The sequence below is a fragment of the Eretmochelys imbricata genome, chromosome 6, assembly GCF_965152235.1.
Source record: "Eretmochelys imbricata isolate rEreImb1 chromosome 6, rEreImb1.hap1, whole genome shotgun sequence".
Classification (NCBI taxonomy): Eukaryota; Metazoa; Chordata; order Testudines; family Cheloniidae; genus Eretmochelys; species Eretmochelys imbricata.
In genome coordinates this window covers 4757581-4779901 of record NC_135577.1, presented here as the reverse complement: position 1 = coordinate 4779901, position 22321 = coordinate 4757581, and the positions used below count along the sequence as shown (strand labels likewise).

Below are 22321 nucleotides of genomic sequence, written 5' to 3'. Positions count from 1 at the left end.
TTTGACTGGGTGTTCTGGTCGAAAACGGGACCCCTGGCAAGCCTAGTAACTGCTGTTCCTGCCAAAGCTTCCTCACTTGAGGATAAATCCTACAGTCCCCAAAAATCCTATTGGTTTCGCAAGAGTTTTGGCTAAGGGCTGCATAATTTTGTTGAAGTGGACTAGGGAATAAAAGGTCATTTCAAACTGCTTGTAACATGGCTACAGGCAACTGGGCTTGATTACTACAGCTGTTTTCTTCTTGATGCAGCGCAGCTGGTGAAATATGTGGGGAGGGACAGCTAAGCTGAGAGTAAAAAAGAGAAAGTGAAAGTCAGTTTTAAGTTTTGTGTTTCTTGCTGGCTGAGGCAGCATTTCCAGGAATCGAGCTGTTTATCAGAAAGTGATGCCTTGAGCCTGCTTGTAAACAGACAGGTTTAGTCAGGAATTCCCCCCCCACACCCCCCAGGGCAATGGCCCACAAAGGCCTGGCCCAGCCCAAGGTTATGCTTCCTGTGAAGCTCAGGGGTCTGGCTGCATGATCATCAGGGTGATGCAAGGCACAGTTTGCAAAGTAACCTCCCTTTTTTTAAATAGAAAGAGAGCGTCCTCTGCAATTTGTCCCTTTATGGCCCTGCAGAGGACACCAGGCAATTTGCGGTAAGCATTGAAAAGCCTCAGTCCATTTCCCAGTGGTCAGGTTTGTAGCAGTCTGAGCATTAACACCAAGGATTGAATCGAGGCCCAACCACAGGTTCCTGCAGATCAGGGGAGACACTATAATGAGCCGGTGGGTACAGGAGCTATTCATGCATCTGTCAGAATTGATAACCCTGCAGTTTCACTATGGCAGTTCAAGGGACCAAACCCCAAATGTCTTGGTTTCTGTCAACTTAACGTGAAACTTTTTCTCCACTCAAGCTGTTCTGAAGGGACAAGGTGAGGTATCAACCTCCTTTCCTTAGGGCCACGGTTCTTATATTACTAGCAATAAGGCTTTTTATTACTTTATTACTAGCAATAAGGCTTTTTGCGAGGATGGTTTTAAACCTCAGGAGAGGAAGGGTGAGGCAGTGGTTAGGGTGCTAGCCTAGCACCTGGGAGCCTTGGGTTCACGTCCTTCTTCACTTCAGACTCCCTGTGTGGCTTTGGCAAGAGACTAAGGGCAAGTCTACACGACAGCGCTACGTCGGTGCCTCTGTAGAGCGTCTGGCGAAGAGGCACTATGCCGAGGGGAGCGCACTCTCCCGTTGGCATAATCGCTGCTCTCCCACTGACATAGCACCAGCATGGACAGCGCTTTGGCCACTGTCATTTGTATCCCTTGGGGGGGGGTCTTTTTCACACCCCTGAGCGACGTAAGCTGCATCGACTTAAGCAGTAGTGTAGACTCTTGCCTCAGTATAAAATGGGGATAATGCCACTGCCCTGCTTCCTGTGTGTGTGTGTGTTGGGGGGGGGTGTTAGGTTAAAAAGATGGAGATGCTCAGATCCTATGGAAATGGGGGCCACATAAGTACCAACAAAGTTAGCTCTCCCCTTCTGTTACTGTGTGTGCATGTGAATAATTGGCAGTTTTCTATGTGTGAAAGTGCATTATGTTAACCTGTGCATTGAGTAAGGTGGGGCTGGTGGACCCTCCACACCCCGCAGGGCAAGATCAGGCCCATGATGGTTTTATGTTTGTTGTTTGTTTTTTGAGGAAGTATATAATATTTCAATGCAGTGCCATAGGATTTAGCCTTGTGACTCCCACTGGTGTTAAAGGAAGTTGCACAGCTAAATTTGTACATGAAGCGCTGAATAATAAACACACCATACAAGGGTATATGTGTTCAAACAAATGTCAGTGGCTTTCTTTCCACTGCTCCTTCTAGTGGGCTAAGAAGGAAAATGAAGCAAAGCTACTTATTTGCTCAATCTGTTCCATCATAACGAAAGTGATAGTTAAAGGAGCAGCTGCTTCAAAGCCCTCAGGATCAGTCGGTCTAGAGGATTCAGCCTTTAGCTTTCTTCTCAGAACTCTGCTCAGGGGACTAATTTACACACCGCTCAGGGACTTGTGCAAAAAGGTAAGTTGTGTTACTGTGCACAGGGGAAATCAGAACTTGAAAAGAACGTGTGTGACAGAGGTGGGGAAGCTAGTTCACAATGTGTATCGGCCTCACTGTGTGGAAAATATAATGGAGATTGTGTTACAGGAGCGAGCAGCGTTAAATAGTGTGGCAATGCCTGTTTAGTTAAAAGGGAGAGTCAGACCTTGACATTCAGCTGGTGGTGGACTTTGCAGCTAGATACAACTAACCTTTATGTCATGTGCTTGATTAGCTTGCAGTGTATCGAAACGTGCATGAACCTGGGAAGACATCGGATGCTAACGGCTGATGGAACTAAACCAGGCAGCTTGAAGGAGACGAGGGACGAGACAAACATGCAAAAGAGTTAGTGTTACTAAAATAAATGACAGTAATAATTTAGGTATTATTTTCATAGTACCAGATGTTCAGGGGGCATTTTATAAACTGGTGGTATTGCTGGGAATACAAATCATCACTGGGATAAGGCAGTACTTACTAAGGGGGACCCCATTTTTGATCCCTTAATTTATGACAAGCACCATGTTCACAAGCGTTCTCTGCACGCGTTTGGCAAGCAGGAAGCGGGACAGGAGAAAACTCATTCACTTGGATTCCCATTAAAGGCAAAACTTTCTTGTTTGATCAGAGCCCAGCCGGGAGGCAGCACCACTTGGCATTTAGTGCAGGTTCACTTCGCTGGCAGGGTTTTGATTTGGATCTAGATCTTTCATGTCCTGTCCCCCCCGAACATAGTGTGATAGTCAGGGGTGGTGCCAGCCTCTCCTGGTGGGGGGCCTGTTGTGGGCTTTTGCCCCACCTTGCCACGGGGCCCTGTCCTCTCTGTGGCTCCGCCCCAGCCCCTCTTCTCCTTCCAAATCTCCGCCCCTTGTCCCCATGGGATGGGAGGCCAGAGCCGTGCAGTGCTTGCAGCAGCCACCAGGGGAGGGGGGCCTAGCTCCGGGGCTTGCAGAGCCCTGGCAGCACTCGTGGGGTGGCACCCAGGAGCCCAGGCCAGAGCGGATCGCCCATTCTGCTGTGCAGAGCCCTGGACCCTCCACATGTCCTAGGCGGTGTGAGAGACACTGGTCAGGGGCCGCTGTCTTCAGAGCTGGGCAGCCAGAAAGCAGAGCTGCTACGGGGGGATGGGGGGGTGGGAGGATAAAACAAATTTTGGAGTAGCTATAGCCCTTGCAAGCCCCCCTGAGCACCTCCCCTGGTGATAGCCTGCATCGTGCTTAAACCTGTCTCCTCATAGGCCCAGGAGATCCAATACCAGGCAGGAGCATGTCTGGAGTGTGTAGCTGACACAGTCAGCAGAGCAGTTGCACTCAACAGTGAGGAGCTGATAGGTGTGTTCACCTAGCTGGGCAACCAGGACAAAAATGTGTGGGGCTTTAAAGGGGAGGGGCTTTCCATTCTCCATGACCCCTGGGGAGCGGAGTTCACAATGGTGACCAGAGCAGTCAGTGTGGGACGGCGGCTGGAGACAGTTACGGTCGCCGTATGTAATGCAGTGACTATGCTCACAGTGCATCAGCCTAAGTACATTGGCAATGGCTGTATACCACTTCGGGAGGCGATGTTATTAAGTCAGTGTAATAGGGCATTTACATTGGCAGGAGTCAAATTGAAGTGTAGACGCGTGCACAACTGGGTCAGTGTAAGCTTCCTTGTGTTGACCTAACTTTGTAGCATAGACCTGGCCCGAATGAGGAAGCCAGGAAGAGGAAGGAATGGGCAGCAGGAGTGGAGGGACTAGGAAGAAAGGGAGAAAGCCAGGTGTCAAATTAGAGAGGAGTTTATGTGAAATGGCAAACTTGCTGTTACCTGCTGGGATTATTTAAAAGAGAAAAGCAAATAAATATGCATAATGTCATTGAGCAAATAATTTTCTATGAATTGTCATGCTGAGAACGTTCTGAATTTGTCTAGCTGGCTGAAGGCTTGTCTACACTGGGAGTTACTGAGGACTATTCCTGATTAACTATTTCTGATTAGCTCCCTGTGCTGCTCTAGCGCTTAGCAAAAACGCTACCTACACCAACAGGAGAGCTTCTCCCATCATGTAGGTACTCCATCTCCGTGAAAGGTGGTACCTAGGTCCACAGGAGAAGCTCTCTAATCAACATAGCATTGACTAGACTGGGGACTAGGTCAGTATAATATAGACATAAATTTGTAGTGCAGACTAAACCTTAGGCAAGTTATTGAGAACACAAAAGCACCCATCCCCCAAGTAGTTTAGGTTATAAAAGCTCTGAACTAATCTTTTCTTTGTTTTCCCTCCAAAATGGCTATTGGTTCAGAGGCCTTATATCAGCAAATTTATGATTGGGCTATTTTTGCAGTTTCTGGTGGTGGTGCCAGAGTTTAGTAAAAGAAAGTGTGTCAGGAATTTACTTAGATATGTCTTGTGTACCCTGAAATAAGTTACCTGGGATAGAGAGGTTAATCGTAAAGGACCCATCCCTTGTTCTTCGTACTGTTGTCGATGTTTACTTGCAGCTCCAGGGGAAACCGAAGCTTTGATGGTTTTCTGGTAGCCAGTAATGATTTCACCTGAAGTCAGGGATCTGATCCTACTGAAGCCTGGGAACATCATGGACACTGTTTAAATAAACTTAAACCAGACCAAGAAAGCACCTAACCAGATCAGAAGTCACTACCACAATACAAAAAATAAATAGTAATAACACTCCCCACCAGTTTTCATCGGGAACCTTTGCTGTATCAGTTCTCTGGCTGGTCACTTTGACAAGTCAATATGTAGTAAAATATGTAATCATTTTCTCTTCTTTTAATAATTATAAATAAATAAAGCCGTGAAATAGATTTTCTCTGGTTACAGGTGCATACGTGGGGCTGCGTAACCAGGATTCTGCCTGCTACTTAAACAGCGTACTGCAGTGTCTCTTCTTCACGCGAGAGTTCAGAGAGGCCATCATCAGGTGAGGGCGTTCACAGCAAACCCTGGGGTTACATCAGCAACAACACACAAGAAACGTGTGGTTAGGCTGGGTAGCTGCATGGTTCTGGTGCTGTGGGACCCGTTATAGGACTGACCCATGGAGACAAGACTGAAAGGGCAGCATTGTGGGGAAAGGAAGGAGCCGGCAGAGGAGGAGGGGTAGGGAAAGGAGTAGGCATTGGTAGCAGGCTGCAGGGGTGTGAGGGAGAAGGGAAAAGAGATGGGGCAGCAGTCTGCAGGTATGGGAGGGCAGAGGAGGAGAGAGGGGCATCTAGAAGTTATACAGGCAGATGGAGCTCACTTCAAATGGTTTGTTGAGGGCCCATTCCAGTATTGTTATGCCCTGCCCAGAAGGGTGGCCGAGTGTTGTCCCCCACCTCAGAGAGAGGACCAGGGCACGGTGGCAGAGACATACCATTTAAATCCTTTAATGTTATATTTCCTCTCTGGTTATCTTTAAAGAGCTGCCTCTTTGGCTGTCACATGTTGTGGCTACAATCTGACTGCTCTGCACTGTGTGGCATTCTTGGAAAGGGGGTTAGTTCCCTGGTTTCACTTCTGCAGGTGACTTACAGAGAGCAGGTTAAGGACAGGTGTGTGACTAGTGAGGATTGCCAAGGGTTGCTGAGTCAGAAATCCCATTCCAAAGAAGCTGCCGTGGTAAAACCTAAGAATAGGCTGCATGGGCAGCATGTAACGGAGGCTAGGGGAGGCTAAGCCTATCCCAAACTCACGCTGCTGGGGGCAGGAGCCGTGGTGGATTTGGGGTCCCCTGAAAAATCTCCCCCTGCCATGGCCCTGGGGCTGGAGGAAATCTCACTCCCTGCCACAGCTCCAGAGGCACAGAGCTTTTCCAGTCTCAGGGCCGCAGCCTGGGGGAGGGGGTGTGAAGGAGAAACGAGCAGGGGGAAGAGGCAGAACAGGGCCAGGGCTGTGGGTGGAACAGGGAAGGGTCGGAATGGGGTGGGGCAACGGGCGGAAGGGGCAGAATGGGGAAGGGGCTCCAGGCATGGAGCTCCAGCCAGGGCAGAGAGCTCCGCTGTAGTCCCAGCCGTGGCTGAGAGCTCGACCCTGGCCGGGGCTGAGCTCTCAGCTGCACCCCCTCCCCCCCGCCACCAGGGCCTTGGCTGGGAGGGGCTGAGATCAGTGAACAGGGGCGGGGCCTTGGCTGGAAGAGGCGGGGCAAGGAGCTGCTGCCCGTGTTAGGCTGGTCACTGAAAAGGGCAGCAAATGAAGGCCAGAGCAGGTAGTTCTTGTCACACCCTTACCCAGTGCCTTAATGCATTGTAACCCTGAGCCAGAGGCATTGCCCCTCCCAGTGAGGTGAGAGGTGAATTCCGTCCGTTCTTTCGTTTCTGGGATTCCTCGTACTGTGCCACCAACAGGACCCAACCCTGACACCGGGAGAGACCACTCTTTCCTGGAGGCACTGCCACAGCATCAGTGGTTTCAGAACCTAGATTCTACCTGTACTGTGGCAATTTAATTGTATGTCTCTATTGTACTTTGTAGCTGCAATAATGTTGGCGACTCCCACATCATGTACCATCTGCAAAGGCTGTGTCAAGGGATGACTGGTAATTCATCACCTAATACTGACGAAATTATCCAATATCTTAGGATGAACAATGGTAAGATGCTCAAAGAGTAATTATCAATGGTTCACTGGTCAACCTGGGAGGGTGCATCTAGTGGGGTCCCACTAATCAGTCTGGTTCTGGTTCTGGGTCTGGTACTAGTCAGTATTTTCATGAATGACTTGGACAGAGAGTGCTTATAAAATTTGAGGAATCGCTCCAAGCTGGGAGGGGCTGCAAGCACTGTGGAGGACAAGATTAGAATTCAAAAGGACGTTCACAAATTGGGGAACTGATCTGAAATCAACAAGATGACATTTTTTTAAAAAGACAAATGCAAAGTACTTCATTTAGGGAGGAAAAATCTAAGGCACAACTACAAAATGGGGAATAACAGGCTAGGTAATAGTAGTACCGAGAGGGATGTGGGGTTTGTAGCGGATCACAAAATGACTATAAGTCAACAATGTGATGCAGTTGCAAAAAAGGCTAATGTCATTCTGAGGTGTATTAACAGGAGTGCAGTGTGTAAGACACAGGAGGTCATTGTCCTGATGTCCTCAGCACTGTTGAGCCCTCAGCTGGAGCACTGTGTCCATTTCTGGGTGCCACACTTTAGAAAAGATGTGGACAAACTGGAGAGAGGAGAGAAGCAAAAATGAGAAAAGGTTTAGAAAACCTAACCTATGAGGAAAGTTTACAAAACTTGGCTGTGTTTAGTCTTGCGTGAAAAAGACTGAGGGGGAATCTGAGGACAGTCTTCCAATATGTGAAGGGCTGTTATAAAGAGGACAGGGATCAGTTGTTCCCCTTGTACACTGAAGATAGGAGAAGTAGTAATGGGCTTAATTTGCAGCAAGGGAATTTGACATACCTGGTCACAATCCAGACCAATAAGTAAGTTTGTCACCTCTACCCTCTAACCTGGGGTGTCCTTTACAATGCCTTGATGCTGTGGCCTCCAATCTTGACTGCTCACAAAGAGCCTCCAGCATGTAAGTCACTACCAGCTATGTCTGTGTGTGCTGCAGCCAGTCAGCCACCCCTTGGCTCTGACCAGTTTCAGTTATACGGTAGCGTGACCCCAATGCACCCCCAGTCCCAGATTTCCCCCCAGAAATGTCTGTCCTGTACTGCCCAGTCCTCTCTGGGACAATATAAATTATATAAAGTCCATTATTGCTTTAATGGAGATAATATGCACTTAACTTGCCACCCCAAATGGAGTTACCCAGACATTTCAATTTAAACTCACTGGATTAAATAAAATAATGAAACAAGTTTATTAACTACAAAGAGGTTTTAAGTGAGTACAAGTAATGCGACATAAACATAAGAAACGGTTAAAAAATAAAGAAAAAACACAACTGGTGCCTAACAACAAACTATGTTCAATTCAAAGCAAAGTTTTCTCATCACATGCTTTCAGCAGTCTTAGTGACCAAATGTCTTAGAGCAGGCCCTTTCTCCAGTTCAATGGCTGCTTTCTTTGTCTCTTCTGGTGCAGTTAATTGATAGAGAGAGGAGGGTGCCTTGAGTTGTTTGTCCCTCCTTTTTGTAGTGTTAATTGCTCTCTTGGAAAACATTTCCAGCTGAGATTCAGGAGACAAAGTCTATAGGGAAGGATGATCCCCGCTGCTTTCTCCTACCTGTTGGACCTTCTTTTGTTTCCCTTCCTGCTTGATAACTCTGTTTACTGCTTAAATGAAAATTAAGCAGAGAACCCATTCCTTGGTTTGAGATAGACCTGTTCACCAACTTCTGCTGTGATTTGGAACATGTGTTAATAACATTATACAGGGAAATCTTATAACTTCACATACAATGTTCTCATGTGCATTTTGGGGCAATATTGACCAGCAAATTGTGAGTGTTCAGATGATACCTCACAAGGCATACTGTGTACAAAGATTGTTACAACAGTGTGCAGGAGGAGACACAAGTGTGCAGTCTGTCACAGGGAGATTTAGGTTAGATATTAGGACAATTTAGTGAAACTCTGGAACAGGCTGTCGCACCTGTCAGGATGGTCTAGGTTTGCTGGACCCTGCCTCAGCACAGGGGCTGGATTTGATGACCTCTCGAGGTCCCTTCCAGCCCTACATTTCTGTGATTCAGTGCCCTCTTGAGATCTGTGTCATGTGGTACTCACATTCATAGACTGCAGTTAAACAGTTGTTATTCATAGGAGATGCTTCTTGCTGCTGATGTATCTCAGTATTAGTGATGGTGAACATCAGAAGCACTTGTGGGTCAGTTTTGAAAATATCCCCGAAGTCTGGATATTTGTTTGACTCCTCCTGAAGTTTCTTCTCCTTTACTCACCCCTTTCTTGGCCCCGCTGCCATGATACTTCTCTTAGTTGTTGTGAGCCACCCAAGTACTCTGTTTTGGTTCCATATTAGCTCCCTGTCACCCAGGGACCTTTTGGTACCAACTGGCAGAGGGCACAAGGGTGCATAAGGGTTACAACAATACCCTGGATCTGATATCTTCGTACTAGATTGCCAGAGAGAATCATGTTAGGTGATTACTGAAAGCCTGTGTCACACGGATCATCATAGTCTTTGCAAAGTGTATGTGCGTATAATATGTAAGGAGTTATGTGCCTATTCTGAAAATGTATGTAAGACAGGTCACCAGAAAGTGATAAACAGGTTCTGTTCTGACAAGAAATAGGGGACACTGATCTCTCTGGCTGACCATGGTGCATTGTGTGTCATACAATAGAAGTCTATTTACATATGGAATCACCACCTAATCAAGACTGGAAAGTCCATGAGATCACAAAATCGACAGGAAGAAACACGCAGCAGGAGGGTGTCCAGTTTATGACTAAGATCAAAAAATTAGTTTGTATATCAGGGGAATGCAAGAAGACACATGGTATCTTTCACCTAGGAAGTAAGCTGACAGTGGGTTCGCTTAATGAATGAAAAAGCGCAGCCAAGCTTGGATGTAATATACTGGGAGGCTGTTGGGTGAGCTTTTGCTCTTATGACATAATGTCTTAGCTTAGGCTCGAGTAGGTGTGTTATGATTTGATTTTATTTGTAATCCTTTGTTTAAAATATTTCTACTTGCTTTCCTTTGTATATCTTGTTAAAGAAACTTACATGGCTTTCTCTATAAACAAATGTAAGTGCTGTGTGCTAAGCTGAGCTGATTTAGTTGCGGATCGGTCCTGCTTTGAGCAGGGGGTTGGACCAGGTGACTTCCTGAGGTCCCTTCCAACCCCGATATTCTAGGATTCTATGATTCTAAGGTGTAACTAGTCCTGCGTGGTGTAGTGTTCCTTTGGGAACGTGGGTCTAGTAGTTCTGTGAGTGTCCTGTGAATAAGGGACTGGCAGTGCTGGGGGATGCTCGGAGGAGTTGGAATGTTTTTATCACTAGCCTCCGTGAGGACAGCGGAACCTGCGTAGAATGAGAGGGGAGCGCTTGTGCTGCCTGTGTCTGGAGTTGTCGGAAAGCTGACCCCTGGAGGGCACAGGCAGGGCCTAAGGATTGCCAGCTAAGTTCCCTCTAGGCTGCATGGCTGCACAGTATAAAGGGCCACACAGCAGGGGCCTGGAGAGGAGAGAGGTAGGGGGTGGGCAGGAACTGGGGAGGGGAGCAAGGTGGGGTATGCAGGGCTGCCATGAGGGTTGCCAACTTTCTATTGTTGTAAAACCGGACACCCTAGCCCCGCCCCTTCCAGGCCCCGCCCACTACATCCCCCCTCCCTCAGTGGCTCGCTCTCCCCCACCCTCACTCACTTTCGCTGGGCTGGGGCAGGAGGTTGGGGTGCAGGAGAGGGTGAGGGCTTTAAATGGCGGTGTGGGCTCCAGGGTGGGGACAAGAATGAGGGGTTAAGGGTGTGGGAGGGGGCTCCGGGCTGAGGCAGGGAGTTGGAGTGCAGGAGGGGAAGAGGGCTCCAGCTGGGGTTGCAGGCTCTGGGGTGGGGCTGGGGAAGAGGGGGTACAGGAGGGGGCTCCAGGCTGGGGGATGGGGGTGAGGGATTTGGAGTGCAGGAGAGGGCTGTGGGTTGAGGGAGCGGGTTGGGGTGCAGGAGGGGGTGAGGTTCCTGGGGTGGGGCTGGGGTGAGGGGTTCAGGGTGTGGGAGTGGGCTCTGGGCTGGGGCAGGGGGTTGAGATGTAGGAGGGGTGCGGGCTCTGGGGTGAGGACAGGGATGAGGGGTTCAGGGTGTGGGAGGAGACTCTGGAGCAGGGGGAGTTGGGGTGTGGGAGGGGGTGAGGGCTCTTGGTTGGGGCAGGGGGTCGGGGTGCAGGAGGGGACTCTGGGTTTGGAGGGGAAGGTGGGGGATCAGACAGGAGGCTCTTCAGCGTGCGCTGTTCTCGCCTGCAGGTACCGCCTCCCCACCCCCCCGCCCAAACCGGCCAGTGGGTGTGTGGAGCTGGTGCTCAGGCAGGGGCAACGCATGGAGCCCTGTGGCCCCCACCGGTAGGAGCCGGACTGGCTGGCCACTTCTGGGGCACAGTGTGGGGCCAGAACAGGTAGGGAGTAACCTGCCTTGGCTCCACAGCACCGCTGACCGCACCTTTAACAGCCCGGTCGGTGCTGCTGACCGGAGCTGCCAGGGTCTCTTTTCAACTGGGTGTTCCAGTCGACAACCAGACACCTGGTCACCCCAGCTACCACGGGCCTCTCTCCCGGCCCCGGAGCTTGCTGCTGCCAGCGGGGAAAGAGCTGGGCAGGCATCTTCAGTCTGCCCCAGCCCCGGGGCCGCCTGCCTGCACCCCAGACTCCTCATCTCTGGCCCCACCCCAGAGCCTACACCTGCAGCCAAAGCCCTCACCCCCTCCCACACCCCAGCCCTGAGCACCCTCCCACTCCCCAAACCCCTCATCCCAAGCCCCATCCCAGAGCCCTCACCTCTAGCCAGAGCCCTCACACCCCCACACCCCAACCCTCTGCCTTACCCTTAGCCCCCTCCCACATCCCAAACCCCTCATCCCTGGCCCCACACCAGAGCCTGCACCTCCAGCCAGAGCCTCGTGCCCCCTGCATCCCAACCCCCTGTCCCAGCCCTGAGCCCCCTCCTGCACCCCGCACCCCCCTCCGCCCTCTGAACCCCTCGTCCCCAGCCCTAAGCTCCCTTTCACACCCCAACCCCCTGCTCCAGCCTGGTGAAAGTGAGGGAGGGGGGATGCAGTGAAGGGGGGTGGGGCCTCAGAGAAGGGGTGGGGCCTCAGGGAAGAGGTGGGGCAGGGGGCAGGACAAGGATGTTCGGTTTGTGTGATTAGAAAGTTGGCAAACCTACAAGGCCTCCTCATGCTAAGGACAGGTGGTAACGCGGTGCCTCACAACCCTGGGTACCCCCAAGAAGCATCAAACTCCCCTGCCTCTCCATGAACCCAGGAAGCTTCATCAAGCAAATAAAAAAGCTCCGAAATCCCAATTCTTCTCCTTGATTCCCTCCCCTCCCCACTGCCTGCTGCTGTCCCTCCTTCACAGTGAATGCTCTCCACAGACCTAGGCCTTTGCAGATCTTGATGCCCAGCATGCATCTCTGCTCAGAGGCACCAAGTGTGCTCTGGGATGCACTGAACCAGGGATTACTAAAGTGGAATAGGGCAGCATGATGGTGAATCCTCCTCTGGGTGTTTTAAATGGTACTTTAAAGCTTCAGTGTTTCAGGTTTAAAAAAGGAGACTGGAAATAGTATGTTTGGACAGCTGCCAGAGAGGTTTTCAGGCTGATAGTTCTGGCTGTGCATAAGAGTTCTGGAGACGTCACTGGAGACATCCACGATCTTAACAATGAGGCCTCTCTGAGGGAACCAGGAGAGATGGAAATGTGCAGAGGATAGTGCCCCAAGGGGTAGCAGCTCTTCTCAGCCTGCACAGAACAGAGGAACCAGCCACCGCAATTACGTGCTGATCATGCTGATTTGTGTGTGTACAGTGCACCAGCTAGAGGTGATGGAATGTTTCCAGCTTCTGATGAATAAAATCATTGAGGACAAAGAAGAGTTTCGTCAGGTAACTCATCTATCTTCTCTGGAAGTGTAAATGCGAGAGGTTTTTTAGCGCATAAGAAAGCAAAGATCATTTGTGTATAGATCCCATCTCCCCAAGAGTCTCCCTTGTGGGAGGTCCCGGTCTGAGACAGACTGGGAAATCCCTGTGCGCTTAGGTTTGAGGTGTTATTATTTATAGCAGTTAGAGGTGGCTCTTCCAGGGCAGTAGAAGTTGGAAACAACTTTGGCTGTTACTGGGAAGGCGCTCACGGGAGATGGACAAAAGATGTGCTTCTCTGTTACCTCTCTGAATTGGTGGAAATACTATTAATTAGTCACTCTTTTCCTAGCCATACCAGATGAAAATGGTCCAGTCCACCACTTCCCATGGAGGTAGCTATCTGATGAGACTGGAGAAGCCTGACCTGAATCTCACCTTCTGTGTTCACAAGTGCACTCCGGCTCCAACAGTTTACTCTGTGGTAAGGAAAGTGTCCTGGCATTCATTAGGAATTGTGGTGATCTACAACAGCAGATTAGCTGGTTATGGTTAGGAAGCCTTCACACTCTGCCTACAGACAAGAAGATGAGCAGAGGGGGAGACCGTCTCTACCCTGTGCTGATTGGCTCTTTCCCTCTTAACTAAAACCATCCTCCATCTCCTAAAAAAAGTCATGGAACTAAGATGCCATTTGCTGTTGTGACATTGTTGACTCTGCTGGTGTTTTATATGCCCTTTCCCCCTCTTGGTGTCCGTTTTGTCCATTTGGGTTGTCTACTCCTGTGTTTTGCAGTGCCTAGCACAATGAGGCCCCATTCTTGATGGGCCCTTAGTCACTGCTGCAATAAACATGGTTACTAATAACACACCTGCTTAACTTTAACCACACGAAGCGTCCTATTAACTTTACGAGATGCTTAAAGTTAAGAACATGTGTAAGTCTTTTTACTTTACACAAAATCTCCCAGCTTGGCTTCAGTAGCCTTCGAGAGATAGGGCCTGATTCCGGGAGACTCCCGGCGAAACCGGGAGGGTTGGCAACCCTAAGTGAGAGTTGTGTGTGTGTTGGGGGAGTGTGCATATGTTTCAGGAAGGGTGTGTGTGTGAGTGAGTGAGACAGAAAGATTGTGTGTGTTGGGGGAGTGTTTGTGTCTTGGGGGTGTGCGTGTGTGTGAGAGAGAGTGTGTTGGGGCAGTGTGTGCGTGTGTTGGGGGACTGGGTGTGTGAGAGTGTAGGGGGCAGTGTGTGTGTGTGTGTGAGAGAGAGAGAGAGTTGGGGGCAATGTGTGTGAGTGTCTGTGTGTGTTGGGGTAGTGTCTGTGTTAGAGAGTATGCGTGTGTTGCAGGGAGTGTGTGAGCGAGAGTGTGTGTGTTGGGGCGGGGGAGTGTGTGTGTGCCTGAGCGATCGGGTCAGCGCGCTATCTCTTTAAGCAGAGCATTCAGAGGCCGGAACAGCAGCACCAGTAGGTCCCAAGCTGCCCCTGACCCCCACTCCAGCTCAGCGGAGACCAGGTACATGGGTGGGGGGAGGGGACACCCCACACTGCCTGCTCTGTGCAGCAGACAGGAGACCGGCTCCCGGTCCCAGGTAGCTTGGTCAGGGGCTGCTCTGTTGGTGGGGGTGGAAGGAGCAGGAGCGGGGAGGCTGCAGATGATAGTGGAGCCTTTCCTCCCCCACTGCTTCGGAGGAGTTACCTGATTGGTCCAGCTGCCCTCCTGCAACACAGTTTATCCACCCTCTCCAGGTGCCACCATGCCTTCCTCTAAGCCCCACTGACTGTCAGCAGGTCAGGTTGGTGGGAGGTACCTGCCTGGCACCCCCCACCCTACCTCCCCGAGCGTGGCATCCGGGGCGGTGGCCCAGCCCAGCCCTCCGTAAGGCCGGCCCTGTCCAGAGCCCTCTGCTTGCTGAGCACTGTAGCAAACACATCATTTAACCTTGTATTAAAGGTACAGAAAAAGAAGGAAACAAAGACAGTTAAAGTATATGAAATGAAAAGTATTAAGTAAGGCTTTCATTTTAACATCATCCCTCATTCCCTTTCCCTTTGGCTGGAGAGGGTGTTTAGAAGGAAGTCCCCCTTGTCTGACAGTCTCTTAGATGGTATTAAAGATGGTAATAAGGGGCCGTGTGGCCTTTAGGGAACAGAGAAGTTAGGTGAGATGGACTGAAGCTGGCGTTGCTGTTGTTGTTAAAGTCCCGTTTCCTGGAAGACAAAACAAGATAAATACACACAAAGGGGAAAGAAAAGAACAGCTGGATAGAAAACATAGCTTCTGTCTCAGGGATGATGCTCAATTGCAAACAGGGCGGCCGACATACTTGCCGGCCCCTAGGCAAGGTGGGCGTGGGGGGGTGGGGGGGCGACTCTGGGCCCCTGAAGGGGCAGGGCCTCAGGCAGAAGAGGCGGGGCTGGTGGCTAGTTTCCCTCAGCCTGCCCAGCCTGGACCGTGTGACCTGGGGCTCCAGTGGTGATTTAAAGGGACCCAGGCCCTTTTAAATTGTCGGGCCCCGGGGCAGCTGCCCTTTGCCACCCCCACCCCTGCATCAGTGGCGCTGCTTGCAGCCTCACGGTGGAGAAACACAGGCACAGCACATGGTCTTATCAGCTACTCTGAGACCTGGCAATCTTGTACCAGCATAAGGCTATTTAGTGCATTGCATTTAGTTGCCTTTCTCATAAGAGACTCACAGCAGTGTTGTAATATATACAGCCTTGGTCAGCTAAGCCAGACTCTCCTTCAACAGAAGGAAAAGGAGGGGAGGGGGTAGGAAGGAGAAGAAATAGGTGGGAAAGGAAAAGAAGACATAAGGAGAGGTGTGTGTGTGTGTGTGTCACAGTCTCACATCCTAGGTGGTGGGTGTGATTATCTGGAGGTGGTGGTGTTATCTGGCTCCTTCTCTCTGGCCCAGTTTGGTCAGGACATCTCAGAGGATCAGGATGAAGAAGGTCTGGGGCCGCAGGACACTGTGGGGGTGGCAGCATCATGGTGAAGTTCACTCCTTCCCCTTCTCCCATCTCTCAATCAGACAGTGTTGTGGTAAGCAGCTTTTCCTTCCAAAGTCCCCTTCTGAGGACCGCAGAAGGGAAGTACTGTCTGGAAGAGCCCTTCCTCTCATTATTTTGTCCACCAGTTAGGGCTAATTTCCAACACAACAATTTTGGTTCATTGATTTCTGGTCTCACACTGTTCTCGTTTGCTAGGCATGGTCTTAACACAGACTGAGTTAGTCCAAATAAAGAGGCCTATGTATATAATTCAAAGACTGTCTCTTTAGCACCATTTCCCATCAAATAGGTCACTTTTCTCAGTTGAGCTCACAATTAAAGAAAATTTGCAGGGCCAAATAATACAACAGATGGGCCCAAACAGAGTTGGGCTGAGCTGCTAAAATGTAAAAGGCAAGCCCAAACAGAAGGCAAAGGTTTTTATAAACGTGTATCTCATTACTCATGGCCAAAATGATATAGTATCCTGCACGGCTGTCTCTTTCAGTGCTCCTGTTTTGAAACTCTACCCCAGATTTTGGTCATCCATTTGAAGAGAGATCCGGGTGACATTAATGTTGAGGTCTCTGTGTCCCCCTCACGGACACTGAAAACAGAAAAGCAGCTTGTAAGTACATGGACTTCCTACTGAGCTTTCATTATTTTTATCCTCTGTTTTACCTAACCGATCTAAAAAAAAAAAAAAAGGAAAGGAGAGCATGCCAGCAACTTCCTGATTTCAAATTTAGGAATATTGGCTGGTATAGTCATGTGGTATTAAAGATGGTAATAACTGTCCTTTTGGCCTTTGGGGAAAGAGAAACTCATATATTCTATTCTGAATAGGTTTTTACACCGTACTTGTTATTACCATAGTATCTGTATAGCCTTCCAGTAGTGCATTAAGCAATTTGACTACACATCTGTCACATGTCATAGAGTTCAGCTCTACCAGTGTGCCAAGCTATAGTATGAACTTTGAATATGTTGGACTCAGCCTGGTCTTGAGGTTTGATGTTTTGTGAACCTGAAGCAAGGAAATTTGCCAATTGGAGAAATCCATTAACCCTGCTGGACACCCCTAGCCTGACATCTGCCCCCTTCTGAACTCTGGGAGCAGTACTTATCATTTCCATCTTCAGGCAGGGTCTGATGGCCATCTCCTCCTGCTTCACATTCCTAGCGGCTTCGTCCATCAGTCGCCTTTGGGGAACAGTAGGGTCAGGGCTTAGGGCAGGGGTAGTCAATAGGCAGACTGCAGGCTAAATCTGGATTGTCAGATGTTTTTGAATGGACCCAAAATCTTTTTATGTACTTATTATTATCATTATTGTTATGTTTGTATTATTTTCTCTGGAATCTGGACCTTGACTAAGGAATTTGGCCTTTGACAAAAAAGAATTGATTTCTTAGGGCATTTCTCCTTGGAAAGAGAAGCTCAAATGTGCATGTGATGCTCACTGGCCATCTATCTGATACAATAATGTAGGGCTCAATTCCTGAACATCATCATGATGCAAACACTATTTTCCCTTCAAATAATCAAAAATAAGTACAGATTTAATGGATTTGTTTAAAACAATAGAGATAGATGTAAAATAGTTTTTTATGTGACTACATTTGTGCAACACCAACTAATGGCAGTCTTTACATTGTTAAGATGGTAGCACCAATTTAATCAACTCTCTCTCTCTCTCTCATATTGAAATTCAATATTTTGGTTTCTTAGGGCTTGTCTACATTACCGCACGGGGTCGATCTAAGATACCACAACTTCAGCTACGTGAACAGTGTAGCTGAAGTCGACGTACTTAGATCTACTTACCACGGTGTCTTCACTGTGGTAAGTCAGCAGTTGACACTCTCCCATCGACTCCGCTTGCGCTTCTCGTTCTGGTGGAGTACCAGAGTCGACGGAGCACTCGGCGGTCAATTTATCGCATCTAGAGTAGAAGTGATAAATCAACCCCCTCTGGATCAATTGCTGCCTGCCGATCTGGCAGGTAGTGTTGACAAGCCTTTAGCTATTTAAACCAGCTCAGATATTTAAAGAATGCTTGTACTTAAAGTGACAGAAATGGCATCTGGTTAGAAGTAGAGTTCTCTTGAAAGCAGCTGCCATCATAGGTGCTGACTCCATGGGGAAAAATCTGTGGGTGCTGAGCGGCTACCGGCAGCCCCCCTTCTCTACCCCCCCAGTGCTTCCTGCCCACCAGTGGGCCCCGTGGATCAGTGCCTCCCTCTCCCTCCCTGTACCTCCTGACCACCGGGATCAGCTGTTTTGCAGCATTTGGGAGGCTCTGGGGGGAAGAGGGGAGGAGTGAGGATGCGGTGCACTCAGGGAAGGGGGTGGAACTGCGTGGGAAGAGGCAGGGTGGAGGTAGAGCGGGGGCAGGAAGAAGTGGGGTGGGGGTGTGGCCTTGAGGGAAGGGGTGGAGTGGGGGTGGCCTGGGGCAGAGCTGGTGATCAAGCCCTCCCCGGCACTTTTGAAAGTCAGTGCCTGTGGCTGCAGTTAGTTCTGTGGACTAGATCTTTGAAAATTTGTTTACGGCATAACTAAAAAGATGGGTGATCCGAACTTTATTGTGAGTTTCTTCTAGGACTTCATGATTTATGAGCACTGACAGTCCGCTTGCAGTGCAAATACAAGATTATTGACCACTGAACTTTGTCATAATTTTCTTTTAGGACACCGTCTATGAGCTCTTTGTGGTGTGTCACCATTCTGGGGGAATTCAGGGTGATCAGTACATGGTCGAAATAAAGTCAGTTGAAAATGATTGCTGGTACCGCTTCACTGAAACCTTTGTGCAAGAGATAAAATGTGCTTGTGGGTTCAGGAAAAGTATGTAATGCCTTGGCCTGTGTGGGGAAGAGGTTCTGATTTGAAGATAGGTTCATTCACTTTTTCTAATACAGACAAATCTGAGTCATTCAAAATCCCAAATTCTGCATTACCTCTAGAAATGTTCATTGTCCTTCTGCATGCATTGCCCCTGCAGGTCCAAATCATGGGAGCTGCGTGCCAAGCTCATGAGTTGCAGGATGGCTGATAGATCTGTCTAAACTCTCAATGTTTTGAAAATGTTCTATAAAGAAAAATCATGCCAATCCAACCTAACTTCGTTCTTTGATAGGGTTACTGACCTACTGGGTAGGGGGAAGCAGTAGAGATGAAATATCTTGATTTTAGTAAGGCTTTTGACACAGTCTCACATGACAGACTCATAAGCCAACTAGGGAAATGTGATCTAGATGAAATTACCATTAGGTGGGTGCACAACTGGTTAAAAGACCTTACTCAGAGTTGCTATCAAGGGTTTACTAAGAGAGTGTAGCTAGTTGGGCCCCGGTGATCAGTCTTGGGTCCAGACCTATGCTTATAAAATGTGAGGATGACTCCAGGGGAGGGCTTGCAAGCACTTTGGAGGACATGATTAGAATCGAAAATAACCTGGACAAATTAGAGAATTGGTCCGAAATCAATGAGATGAAATTCAATAAAGACAAGTGCATAGTACTTAGGGAGGAAAAATCAAATGCACAATTACAAAATGGGAAACAACTGGCTAGGCGGTAGTACTTCTGGAAAGGATGTGGGGGTTATAGTGGATCACAAATTGAATGAGTCAACAATGTGCTCCAATTGTGAAAAAGCTAACATTCTGGGGTGCATTAACAGGTGTGTCATATGTAAGTCAAAGCAGTAATAGTCCAACTCTACTTAGCACTGCTGAGGCCTCAGCTGTGTCCAGTTCTGGGTGTGCACTTTCAAAAACATGTGGACAAACTGGAGAGAGTCCAGATGAGGACAACAAAAATGATAAAAGGTTTAGAAAACATGACCTATGAGGAAAGGATAAAAAACTGGGCATGTCTAGTCTTTAAAAAAGAAGACAGAGGGAGTATCCTAATAAAAGTCTTCAAATGTGTTAAGAGCTGTTATAAAGAGGACAGTGATCAATTGCTCCCCTTGTCTATTAAAGATAGGACAAGAAGTAATGGGCTTAATCCACCATAAGGGAGATTTAGGTCGGATGTTATGCTACATCTACACTACAGCTGAGATCGACAGAGTGGAGGTCGATGCACTGATGGTCAATTTGGTGGGTCTAGTGAAGACCCGCAAAATCGACAACAGATTGCTCTCCAGTCAACCCCAGTGCTCTACCCTGGACAAGAAGAGTAAGGTAAGTCAATGGGAGAGTGTCTCCCATCGACCCCGCACGGTGTAGACACCGCAGGTAGTTGGCCTAAGGTAGGTCAACTCCGACTGTGTTATTCATGTAGCTGGAGTTGCGTGCCTTAGGTCGACTTACTGCGGTAGTGGAGATGTAGCCTGCGAAAAAACTTTTTAACTCGAAGCACAGTTAAGCTCTGGAATAGGCTTCCAAGAGAGGTTGTGGAATCCCCATCACCGGAGATTTTTAAGAGCAGGTTGGACAAACACCCATCAGAGATAATCTAGGTTTACATTCTCATGTCATAGTTCAGGGGCCTGGACTTTGACCTCTTGAGGACCTTCGCAGTCCCACATTTCTCTAATTCTGTGAAACTTTTTTGTTTCCTTTGCTTGGATTCTTTTCATTACAACATAGATTGGTCAGCTCAAGCAAAGTTTAGTGGGATATTTTAAAACTGAAAAATTGTCAGTTTGAAATTAAAAAATGCCATTTGTGAAATCTACCATTTTCTAAAGAGAGTTTCTGTAGAAAAGTGTGTAAAAAGTGACAAATAAGTCAATTTAAAAAATCCAGCATAACAAAAAGTGTCTGAAATTTTGAAAATGTTCACAGGAATTGTTTATTCTTCAGCCAGCTCTAACACTAGAGCTGTAAACTTCTTTGTGCTGCTGTTGGAGGTTCGTTGTGGAGCTGCCTGTATGGAAATGGCTTGATTCTAGCCAAGTTACTCTTGTGTGTGCGATTATCTTCTGGGTGGGGTTTGTCAGGTGTTCTGACTATATTTAGATAATTACAGTTATGCCTATGTATACTGTTCAGCGATGCTTCAGCTGATGGTGAGGTCAGGGGAGGGACTTTGTTTCTCCCCTTGCCACGTGTGTCCCCTGTATCTATGGAATGAGAATGGAAATATAGATGAGGAAAACCTAGTTTTAGTGTAAAATCTGTCTGAAACCAGAGACATTCGATCTCCCAAAGTTCAGCAATGATTCTGAATGACTTTCCCCCAGCTATGTAACTGTCCACTGTTGCCTCGTACTGTGGCAGTGAAGATGGATCTTTTATTGTTCTCAAATGCTGAGAAAAATATGGGTAGAGCATTGTCAGTCCCCTGCTCTTCTCCATTCTCAGTTGTAGAATATTTCTCCCCCCATTTTGTGCCTCTGACCCTAAGGTAACTGTCCTTGGCTGAGGGAAGCAGAGTGAGTCTTCACAGACTTAGTCAGGGCAGCTCCCAGCTTCACCAAAGGGTCACATAGAATGATTCATCTCTCAGCACTGGGCACACAATCCCCAGAGTGCCTTCAGCCCTTTCTGGTAAGGGAGATACGGCTGGCACAGCTGGGGGAAGGAGTGAGCAAAGTCGGCTGTGGCCCACCTCTACTTTCCCCAGTCCTGTGGCCAGTTGGCTGGCAGGCCAGTCTCTGAAATAAATTACAGCAGCCTCAGGCCTGATCTAAATTACATCCCTCTGTCCATGGCCTCATGGGGCTGCTCTAACAGGCAGGGATCGGGTATGTGCCAGGACACCCAAGTCATGCCTTCTGTTCTGTCTTTGGGGCATGTTATCTACTGTGGGAGCTGGTAGGGGGTTGGAGTTGAGGCACAAAGACTGCAGTATGCCTCATGAGGATCCCTGTTATACAGGGCAATTTTTAGGGAGCTGGTTGAAATGAATATATTTAACCTGACTGGACCTGAGAACCAGCCCTTAAAGCTGTGCTGCTAACAGCCCACAAAACGAAATATGCAAACTTTCTGTAAAGGGCTCTGGTCAGTGTAGTACAAGGGCTCTAATGAGAACTTCCCCTATAGGGAATAGAAAACTAAGTAAGCCAAATTCTGCTCTCATTTATGCAAATTAAATCTTATTCACTTGAAGCCATTAGAGTTGCTCTGGATTTACTCCAGTGTAAATGAGAGCAGAATTTGGCCTACATCTATTACTGTGTTACCACCTGGTTGTGCCCTATTTAGCCTCACCTCAACACAATATGGTGTTCGAAAAGCACAGCATTCCTCCTGCCCCAGGTATAGTACCGTCCTATTGGATGAGAGACAAAATCATAGAAACATAGGACTGGGAAGGACCACAAAGTTGTTAAGAATGTTGATGAACAATGTTGTTACTGCTGCCAGGTTGTTACCGCTGCTCAGAGCTTCTGTTTGTGGAACTCCAGTGTTATTAACACAAGCAGATAGTGCACCCTCCTAATTCAACAGACCTCAATGTTTGTTACTCACAGAGAACGACCACAGGCACAGTTCAGTGAAAAAGGCACTCAGCCAGGTTTATTGCCCTCAAGGCACAGTCCTAGTGTCCTATAGGTGCTACAGGTACACTAAAATGAGTGCCCAGTGGCAAGGAATGACTTAGTCAGCAGCGGGAATTTCTTCTGTCCCCTCAGCTGCACAAAGGGCTAAAGTGAGGTACCCCAACATTTATAGACCGAGACAAACAACTTATGTACCATTTTATGTGTTTCATGACACCTGGTTCTTACTTCCCCTTGTACCTGGCTCCAGAAGTCTTGGGTTAAAAAAGAATCCCTATCCATCACTTCTGTCAGACCCTGTTCTCTTG

General features: G+C 48.4%; 1 protein-coding gene across 4 annotated transcripts in view; it reads left to right on the top strand.

Annotated features, from left to right (window-relative positions):
• The first annotated feature begins 521 nt into the window (after window positions 1-521).
• Window positions 522-22321, top strand: part of LOC144266978 (uncharacterized) — a 97843-nt gene continuing 76043 nt past the window's right edge. The window contains exons 1-7 of one of the 4 annotated variants that reach the window (XM_077820568.1): window positions 522-639; window positions 2308-2420; window positions 4906-5005; window positions 6538-6656; window positions 12509-12585; window positions 12914-13045; window positions 16062-16181. In XM_077820568.1, coding sequence (XP_077676694.1) covers window positions 533-639; window positions 2308-2420; window positions 4906-5005; window positions 6538-6656; window positions 12509-12585; window positions 12914-13045; window positions 16062-16181 — 768 coding nt within the window. In that variant the 5' untranslated portion in view covers window positions 522-532. Of the gene's footprint in view, window positions 640-1915; window positions 2052-2307; window positions 2421-4905; window positions 5006-6537; window positions 6657-12508; window positions 12586-12913; window positions 13046-16061; window positions 16182-22321 lie in introns of those variants that run through there. The other 3 variants (XM_077820569.1, XM_077820570.1, XM_077820571.1) reach the window with 3 other exon arrangements.